Here is a 10,111-nt window from a genome sequence, read left to right on the forward strand (position 1 = left end):
AAAAAAGGAGGTCGTTTTGTGGCCCAGGCTCGAGTGCAGTGGTTCAGTCAGCTGATGGTAGCCTCAGCCTCCTACGCCCAGGCGATCCTCCCACCTCAGCTCCCTAAGTAGCTGGAACTACGGGCACAAGCCACTGTGCCTAATGTTTTTATTTTGTAGAGATGGAGTCTTGCTATGTTGCCCAGACTGGTCTTGAACTCCTAGCCTCAAGCCGTCCTCCTCCCTCACCCTCCCAAAGCAATGGGATTACAAGCATGAGCTGTCGCACCTGGCCTATCATTCTAGTGATATGAGATGTCCAGAACAGGCAAACCCACAGAGACAGAAAGCACATTGGTGCTTGCCCGGGGCCAGGGGAGGAGGAATATGGACTGACTACTGATGGCGATGGGGCTTCTTTTGGGGGGATACAAGTGTTCTGGAACCAGACAGAGGTGGCATTTGTACCACACTGTGAATATACTTAAAAGACACTTTTTCTTTTTGAGATGGAGTCTTACTCTGTCACCCAGGCTGGAGTGCAGTGGTGTGATCTCGGCTCATTGCAACCTCCGCCTCCTGGGTTCAGGCAATTCTCCTGCCTCAGCCTCCTGAGTAGCTGGGATTGCAGGCATATGCCACCATGCCCAGCTAATTTTTGTATTTTTAGTGTAGACGGAGTTTTGCCATGTTGGCCAGGCTGGACCTCAAGTGACCTGCCTGCCTCGGTCTCCAAAAGTGCTGGGATTACAGGCGTGAGCCACTGTGCCTGGCCCGAATTCTCTATCTTTAAATTGTTTTTTTTGTTTTTTTCACTGAGACCGAGTCTTGCTCTGTCGCCCAGGCTGGAGTGCAGTGGCATGATCTTGGCTCACTTCAACCTCCACCTCCTGGGTTCAAGTGATTCTCCTGCCCCAGCCTCCTGAGTAGCCAGGACTACAAGCGCACACCACCACCCCCAGCTAATTTTTGTATTTTTAGTGGAGACGGGGTTTTGCCGTGTTGGACAGGCTGGTCTCGAACTCCTGACCTCAAGTGATCCTCCTGCCTCGGCCTCCCAAAGTGCCGGCATTACTGGTAAGAGCCACCGCGCCCAGCCTAAATGGGTTTATTTGGTGTCATGATACGAATTTTGCCTTAATAAACTTTTACAAGAACACTTAAGTCCAAAGCCCTTGTTTTATACAGAGAAGGCCACGGAGGCCCCAGCAGGGTCCTGGCTGCCCAGGTGTGAGTCTGGGGGTGCTGAGTGCCGTTGTCCCCACCAGCCCCTGCTCCCCGGCCCTCGTCCTCTTCCCACAGCCTGCTGAGGGATGCCCAAGAAGTTCCAGGGTGAGAACACCAAGTCGGCAGCGGCCCGGGCACGGAGGGCAGAGGCCAAGGCGGCCGCTGATGCCAGGAAGCAGAAGGAGCTCGAGGATGCCTACTGGAAGGACGACGACAAACACGTCATGAGGAAGGAGCAGCGCAAGGTGCGTGCGCACCGAGCCCCCGTGGCCCGCGTGCGCGTGGGTGGGCCCGTGGCCCCTATGTCAATGTGGGTGAATAGCAAGAGGCGCCCCCAGCTCCCGTGGCCCACGTACGCGTGGGTGAGCCTGTGGCCCCTATGTCAATACGGGTGAATAGCAAGAGGCCCCTCTCAGCTTTTGTCTGAAAGGCCAGGAGGGGCTGAGCATGGTGGCGCACGCCTGTCATTGCAGCACTTTTTTAAAAAAAATAGATACGGGTTTCACCATGCTGGCCAGACTGGTCTCGAACTTCTGACCTCAGGTGATCCGCCCGCCTCGGCCTCTCAAGTATCTGGGATTACAGGCGTGAGCCACCGCGCCCAGCCGAAACCCCATCTCTCTACTCAAACCACAAAAATATTTGGAAGGCCAAGGCAGGCAGATCACCAGGTCAGTTCAGGAGCAGCCTGGCCAACATAGTGAAACCTTGTCTCTACTGAAAATACAAAAAATTAGCTGGGCGTGGTGGCGCACGCCTGTAATTCCAGATACTTGGGAGGCCGAGGCAAGGAGAATAGATGGAACCCAGGAGGCGGAGGTTGCCGTGAGCCCAGATCATGCCGCTGCACTCCAGCCCCGGCGAGAGTGTGAGACTTAGTCTCACAATAATAAAGTAACTGCGCGTATAATCCCAGCTACTCTGGAGGTTCGCAGGAGAATCGCGTGAACTAGGAGGTGCAGATCGCAGTGAGCCGAGGTCTCCCCGCTGTACTCCAGCATGGGCAGCAGAGCGAGATTCCATCTCAAAAAAAAAAAAAGGCCAGGTGCAGTGGCTCATGCCTGTAATCCCAGCACTTTGGGAGGCTGAGATGAGCCAATCACCTGAGGTCAGAAGTTTGAGACCAGCATGGCCAACATGGTGAAACCCTGACTCTACTCAAAATATGAAAATAAGCCAGGTGTGGTGGCGGGGGCTCCTGTAACCCCAGCTACTCGGGAGGCCGAGGCAGGAGAGTTGCTTGAACTCAGGGGGTGGAGGTTGCAATGAGCCAAGATTTCACCACTGTCCTCCAGCCTGGACGACAGAGTGAGACACCATCTCAAAACAAACCCAAAAAACGCCAGGAGGTACTAGCGATGGCAGAGGGGAAGGAGGCAGAGGAAATGGTGTGTTCAAAGGCCGGGTGGCAAGGCCTTGGCTTGTGTGTGGACAGTGAGGCGGTCACCGCCCTCTGTGGACTGGCTCCTCCTTTGAGGAATGCCAGGGCTGGGCTAGATGATCACACTGACCGTGGAGTCACTCTGCCCCTGGGGACACTTGGCAGCACCTGGAGATGTGTTTGGTTGTCGTAACTCGGGGAGAGGGGGTGTTGCTGGCATCTAGCCGATGGAGGCCAGAGATGCTGACACCCTAGAATGCAGAGAACGCCCCCACAGCAAAGAATGAGCCAGCTCCATGCGTCAGCAGTGCTGAAACCGAGAAACACTGTGATCAGGCCCCTGATTCCCACCTGCTGATCCAGGTCCACAGCTTCTTCCAGGTGTTTATTTATTTTTATTTTTATTTTTTTGAGATAGAGTCTCACTCTGTCGCCCGAGCTGGAGTGCAGTGTCACAATCTGCCACCCCAGGTCAAGTGGTTCTCCTGCCTCAGCCTCCCCAGTAGCTGGGATTATAGGCATCTGCCACTTTGCCCAGCTAATTTTTTTTTTTTTTTTTTTTTTTTTTTTGAGACGGAGTTTAGCTCTTGTTACCCAGGCTGGAGTGCAATGGCGCGATCTCGGCTCACCACAACCTCCGCCTCCCGGGTTCAGGCAATTCTCCCGCCCCAGCCTCCTGAGTCGCTGGGATTACAGGCACGCGCCACCATGCCCAGCTAATTTTTTGTATTTTTAGTAGAGACGGGGTTTCATCATGTTGACCAGGATGGTCTCAATCTCTTGACCTCGTGATCCACCCGCCTCGGCCTCCCACAGTGCTGGGATTACAGGCTTGAGCCACCGTGCCCGGCCGCCCAGCTAATTTTTGTAGTTTTTAGTAGAGATGGGATTTCACCCACGTTGGCCAGGCTGGTCTTGAACTCCTGACCTCGTGATCTACCCACCTCAGCCTCCCAAAGTGCTGGGATTGCAGGCGTGAGCCACCATGCCCGGCCAGGTTTTTATTTTTTAAAAGACAGGCTTAGCATGGTGGCTCACGCCTGTAATCCCAGCACTTTGGGAGGCTGAGGTGAGAGAACTGCTTGAGGGCAGGAGCTCGAGGCCAGCCCAGGCAACATACCAAGACCCCATCCCCACAAAAAAAATGTAAAAACTAGCCATGCATGCTAGTACGTGCCTGTGGTCCTGGCTACTTGGAAGGCTGAGGCAAGAGGATCACTTGAGTCTGGGAGTTCAGGGCTGCAGTGAGCTATGATTGCGCTACTGCATTCCAGCCTGGGCAACAGAACGAACTGTGACTCAAAATCGGTCAAAAAGCCCAGGGCCACATGCACACAGTACACGCTTAATTGGTGTCTGGGGAGTGGTTGAGGGCCGATGCTGACCTGCTTGGCCCAGTAGGTGGCGCCAGTGACTCATCGTAGCCATAGCTCCTGGTTTTCACTCCCTGGGTAGCTGAGACACCGGTCCCCCCACCTGCACCCCCCAGCTTAGGGGCTGCTATCCTGACATCATGCCCAGCTATTGGGGGAATGTGGACATTTCTACCTGCTTTTCCTGTCACCTTTTTTTTGTTTTTTGTTTTTTTTTGAGATGGGGTTTCACCATGTTAGTCAGGCTGGTCTCGAACTCCCAACCTCAGGTAGTCCACCTGCCTCGGCCTCCCAAAGTGCTGGGATTACAGGCATGAGCCACTGCGCCTGGCTGTTTTTTTTTGTTTGTTTGTTTGTTTTGAGGCAGACTTTCACACTTGTCACTCAGGCTTGAGTGCAGTGATGTGACCTTGGCTCACTGCAACCTCTGCCTCCCAGGTTTTGTCTGTTTGTTTCTTTGTTTCTTGAGACAGAGTCTTGCCCTGTTGCGAGGCTGGAGTGCATGGCATGATCTGGGCTCACGACAACCTCCGCCTCCTGGGTTCAAGCAATTCTCCTGCCTCGGCCTCCTCAGTAGCTGGGATTACAGGCACACACCACCACGCCCAGCTAATTTTTGTATTTTTAGTAGAGATGGTTTCACCTTGTTGGCCAGGCTGGTCTTGATCTCCTGACCTCGTGATCTGCCTGCCTTGGTCTCCCAAAGTGCTGGGATTACAGGCATGAGCCACCATGCCCAGCCATGCCTCCCAAGTTCAAATGAGTCTCCTGCCTCAGCCTCCCGAGTAGCTGGGATTACATGTGTCCACCACCACGCCGGCTGATTTTTGTATTTTTAGTAGAGATGGGGTTTCACCATGTTGGCCAGGCTGGTCTCAAACTCCTGGCTACAAGTGATCTGCCCACCTCAGCCTCCCAAAATGCTGGGATTACAGGTATGAGCCACCACACCTGACCTTTGTTTTTTGTTTTTGAGACAGTCTGTCACCAAGGCTGGAGTACAGTGGCATGATCTTCGTTCACTGCAAACTCTGCCTTCCAGGTTCAAGCGATTCTTGCGCCTCAGCCTCCCAGGTAACTTGGTGGCACCACGCCCAGCTACTTTTTGTATTTTTAGTAGAGATGGGATTTCACCATGTTCGCCAGGCTGGTCTCGAACTCCTGTCCTCAAGCGATCCGCCCGCCTTGGCTTCCCAAAGTGCTAGAATTACCGGCATAAGCCAACACCTCTGGCCTGTTTAGTTTCTTTGAAGGACTGAATTTAAAGAATCCAGAAGGTATATTTATAGCAAAGAGTGCCTGTCTTAGGAATGTCATCAGAGAGAAGATACCTGTGAGCACACTTGTGCCACCCGTATCCGGGAGAAGGTATGGAGCAGGGTGTACAGTCAGTAGGGGCCAGGTGGTGAATCACAGGTTTCATGTAGGGGCCAGACGGGAAACCACCAGAGCCCGTCATTGAGCGCAAAGGCCACCACTGACAGGTGGTTTGCAAATAGGCGTGGCTGCATTCTCATAAAACTTTAGCAAAGCAGGCAGTTGGCTCCAGTTTGTCAACCCCTGCTCTCTAGAACATTCTCAGCCCCCATGAGTTTCCCTGGTACCCCTCCCAGGCAGTCCTCTACCAGTGACGCCTCTCCTCACTTCAAACATCATGCACTGGCCAGGCACAGTGGCTCATACATGTAATCCCAGCACTTTGGGAGGCCAAGGTAGACAGATCACTTGAGGTTGGGCGTTCAAGACCAGTCTGGGCAACATGGTAAAACCCCATCTCTACTAAAATTACAAAAGGTTAGCCAGGTGTGGTGGTGCTCACCTGTAATCTAAGCTACTTGGGAGGCTGAGGGATGAGAATTGCTTGAACCTGGGAGGCAAAGGTTTTGGTGAGTTGAGATCCCACCACTGCACTCCAGCCTGGGCAACAGAGAGGGAGACTTTGTCTTAAGGGAAAAAAAAAAAAAAAGAAAGAAAACAGCTGGGTGAGGTGGCTCATGCCTGTAATCCCAAGACTTTGGGAGGCCGAGGAGGGTGGATCACAAGGTCCCAAGTTCCAGCAAGACCAGCCTGACCAACATGGTGAAATCCCGTCTCTACTAAAAATACAAAAATTAGCCAGGGGTGATGGTACTCGCCTGTAATCCCAGCTACTTGGGAGGCTGAGTCAGGAGAATCGCTTGAAACCAGGAGGTGGAGGTTGCAGCGAGCTGAGATCACACCACTGCACTCCAGCCTGAGCGACAGAGCAAGACTCTGTCTCAAAAAAAAAAAAAAAAAAAGGCCGGGCCCGGTGGCTCAAGCCTGTAATCCCAGCACTTTGGGAGGCCAAGGCGGGTGGATCACGAGGTCAAGAGATCGAGACCATCCTGGTCAACACGGTGAAACCCCGTCTCTACTAAAAATACAAAAAATTAGCTGGGCATGGTGGTGCATGCCTGTAATCCCAGCTACTCAGGAGGCTGAGGCAGGAGAATTGCCTGAACCCAGGAAGCGGAGGTTGCAGTGAGCCGAGATCGCGCCATTGCACTCCAGCCTGGGTAACAAGAGCAAAACTCCGTCCCAAAAAAAAAAAAAAAAAGAAAAAAACAGAACAAAAGGGCCTCAGGCAGGGCCCTGTCTGAGGCAGAATGTGTGTGTGCCAGCGTGGGTCGGGTAGCCTCAGGATGTTGCTGCCTCTGAGGGGGAAACTGAGGCTCCTCAGCACAGCAGTGGGAGCCCAGCTTGTGCGCTCCAACAGCCTTGACTTTAAGCCCCTCCTCCACTTTCCTGCTGTGCAGGTGGCGGTGGGGGTCAGGCCCTGGCAGTGTCCTTCGGCGTGTCCATCCCCATTCTGGGACATTTCCTTCTGCCAGATTTATCTGGAGATGCAGCAGTAGTGTTCCAGGGGGGCACTGCTGGTGTGGGGATCATCCCTGGGGGGCCTGAAGGTGTAAGAGTCAGAGGACGGAGTCTCAGGCAATGGTGTCGGAGGGCAGGGCCCTGCGGGAGTGCCAGGCAGCGGGCAGAGTACCGCCCTGAGCCTCCAGCAGCACTATATATAAATCACAGGCTCGCTGGGCCCCCTGGGGTAGGTGGAGGGCAGGGCAAGGGCAAGTCCTGGAGCCCAGATGTCCCTCATCCTGCCGGCGTCAGGGCCTCCCTAGGCAGCTGATGTGCGATCAGTTTCAGCCTCAGTGAACCACAGGGGGGACAGGTGGACGGTACTGCCCACCTGACTCATAAGGGCAGAGCCCCTGCCCCAACCTGAAACCGGTCCAGGCCTCCTACGACTCTTGGAATCCAACATGAACCCCGCCCTGGCCCCCAGAGGCTCCTGACCGCCCGGCCCTCTACCGCCCGGCCTCTTCCCCTCCCACTCCCCTTCAGGCCCACTGCAGCCTCCCAGCTGTTCCTGTTAGAACAAATGGCTCCTGCTCCAGCGCCTTGGCTAAGGACGGTGGGCTCCACCGCTAAGGACACTCCTGTCCCCCAGCTTTTCTCCCCCTTGGCCGGCCCGCTTCTGACCTGGGATTGTCACTGCTTCAAGAGCCATCCATACCCGTCCTGTCCAAGGTTTCCCTGTTGGCCCCCCTATCCCTCGCCCAGGGCAGCACCGGGACCCATCTTGTTCCTGGGTGTCCCCTGCACTCAGCACAAGGCCTAAATCCTCATTGGCTGAGATGAAAACTCGAACCCCAGGCTGGTAGGTGCCGCGGGGGTGGGGTCCTCTGCCTGACCACGCATGTGGCCCCCGCAGGAGGAGAAGGAGAAGCGGCGTCTGGACCAGCTGGAACGTAAGAAGGAGACGCAGCGCCTGCTGGAGGAGGAGGACTCCAAGCTCAAGGGCGGCAAGGCGCCGCGAGTGGCCACGTCCAGCAAGGTCACCCGGGCCCAGATCGAGGACACCCTGCGCCGAGACCATCAGCTCAGGGAGGCCCCCGATGCAGGTGGGGCCGCATCTCTCTCTGGAGCTGCACTTTTGCCCACTGCAGAGGCAGCGGGCCTCCAGTCCATTAGCCCCCTCCTGGTCCCCAGAGAAGCTCTAAGTGGTGCAGGGTGGGTGGGTCGGTAGCCTCCTGGCAGGCCTGGCTGTGAGCACAGACAACCGCTGGGCTTGTGCCCGCCCCCACCCGGGGTGCTCTTGTTAGCAGGGCTGCAGGAAGTAAGGCAGGGAGCTGGGCGCTGGGGGGTTGGAAACTGTCCGAAGAGGGCTTCTCAGCTCAAGGCGGGATTCCATCCCCCTCCAGCACCTTTCCTGCCTCCCTCCGCCCCTAGCTTCGCCTGCCAGTCTCGGTCTCATCTCCTTGGAACTGTGCATCTTTGCTTATCTCTGTCTCTGTCACCCACCCACCCGCCCAGCCGAGAAAGCCAAGAGCCATCTGGAGGTGCCGCTGGAGGAGAACGTGAACCGCCGCGTGCTGGAGGAGGGCAGCGTGGAGGCGCGCACCATCGAGGACGCCATCGCGGTGCTCAGGTAACTGGGCGAGGCCCGGGGCCTCCCAGGGGTGGGCTGGGCCTCTGGGGGCGGGGCCTGGGGCCTCCCAGGGGTGGAGCTGGGCCTCTGGGGGCGGGGCCTGGGGCCTCCCAGGGGTGGAGCTGGGCCTCTGGGGGCGGGGCCTGAGGCCTCCAAGGGGTGGGGTGGGGCTACCGGGGAGCCGGCCGGGCTTTTTGGAGCGAGGCTCACCCAGGGCCCCCTGACACGCATGTCCACCCCCAGCGTGGCGGAGGAGGCGGCCGATCGGCACCCAGAAAGACGCATGCGGGCAGCCTTCACAGCCTTTGAGGAAGCCCAGCTGCCGCGGCTCAAACAAGAAAATCCCAACATGCGGCTGTCACAGCTGAAACAGCTGCTCAAGAAGGAGTGGCTCCGCTCCCCCGACAACCCCATGAACCAGCGGGCCGTGCCCTTTAATGCCCCCAAGTGAGCCCAGAACTGGGGGAACCAGTTCACCCTCGGGTGGCCCAGGTCACGATTCTACACGCCCTTCCACCAGGTCAGCTGCGAGGATCACCGAGCAGTCCGGGGGCCCAGGTGCCGGTCCCCAGGGCCATGCTCTATCACCAGCCACCCCTCCTCCTGCCAGAGGGTCCCTGCCCCAAGTGACACCCCATCCCCTCCCATCCCCCAGCGCGTGTGTGTAGAGCCTCAGGGCTGAGTGCCCAATAAAGGTGGCGGCAAGGCTGCGGTGAGGCACTTGAAGCCTAAGTGAATGGGTGGGGAGAGGGGAAGGGGAACAGCCTTGGGGACCTGCTGTGAACCACACTGGGACCATAGCTGGAAAAGACAAGGGCCCCCAACAGCGCACTCCTCCTGCTGCCAGCTGTGCCTCATCGGCTCCTGCCAGCACCCCTCCTTGGCTGTGCCACTTGTCCAGTGAGAGACCTGCTCCACTGTCCCCTGCACACGCTCAGAGAGGTGGAGGAAGAGCTGGAGCCTGTCAGCCTCCTGAGATTCCAATTCAGAATGGGCCCCGGGATTTGATGGAGAGGGGGTCCCATGCTGTGTTTCATCTCAGGAAATGCTGGCTGCTCTGCTGTTATTCCTACAGGGGAGGCATCTGGCTGAATCCTGGGCTCAATTCTGGGCAGGCTTCCCAGTGGAGGATTTCTTCCTTAGTGAGGGATGAGTCAGATCTGATCGCAGAGGGAGGAGGAAGGCACTGGGCCTGGAGAGGCCCGGTGGCTTCAGTGAGCAGGTGGATGGGAGTGGGAGTGAGCAAGCATCCCGTCGGCGACTGCACGTCTGGGAAGGGTAGGGTGGGATTTGAACCTAGTTCTGACTTCCTAGAGCTTAGCCAGCCCTGAAGAACAGAAGAAGGGCAGCTTTGTGGGCTGAGCAAATTGCTTGGACCCATGAGGGCAGGCAGAGGAAGGAGGTGCCCCCAGAAGTTGCAGTGGTCAGGACCAGGTGTGGTGGCTCACGCCTGTAATCCCAGCACTTTGGGAGGCCGAGGTGGGTGGATCACCTGAGGTCAGGAGTTTGAGGCTAGCCTGGCCAACATGGTGAAACCCCATCTCTACTAAAAAACCAAAATTAGCTAAGTGTGGTGACATGCCTGTAATCCCAGCTACATGGGAGGCTGAGTCAGGAGAATCACTTGAACCTGGGAGGCAGAGGCTACAGGGAGCCAAGATCACAGCACTGCACTCCAGCCTGGGTGGCAGAGCGAGA

The 10,111-nt window shown here is 56.6% G+C and overlaps 1 protein-coding gene across 2 annotated transcripts in view; it reads left to right on the top strand.

The window, feature by feature from the left end:
- CCDC124 (coiled-coil domain containing 124) overlaps positions 1-9,133 on the top strand; it is a 12,749-nt gene extending 3,616 nt beyond the window's left edge. For both annotated transcript variants that reach the window (XM_017501271.2, XM_017501272.2), the window contains exons 2-5: positions 1,282-1,451; positions 7,697-7,886; positions 8,299-8,413; positions 8,657-9,133. In XM_017501271.2, coding sequence (XP_017356760.1) covers positions 1,293-1,451; positions 7,697-7,886; positions 8,299-8,413; positions 8,657-8,864 — 672 coding nt within the window. In that variant the 5' untranslated portion in view covers positions 1,282-1,292 and the 3' untranslated portion in view covers positions 8,865-9,133. The remainder of the gene's footprint in view (positions 1-1,281; positions 1,452-7,696; positions 7,887-8,298; positions 8,414-8,656) is intronic.
- The last annotated feature ends 978 nt before the right edge of the window (positions 9,134-10,111 follow it).

Source organism: Cebus imitator, unplaced genomic scaffold, assembly GCF_001604975.1.
Source record: "Cebus imitator isolate Cc_AM_T3 unplaced genomic scaffold, Cebus_imitator-1.0 Scaffold280, whole genome shotgun sequence".
NCBI lineage: Eukaryota > Metazoa > Chordata > Mammalia > Primates > Cebidae > Cebus > Cebus imitator.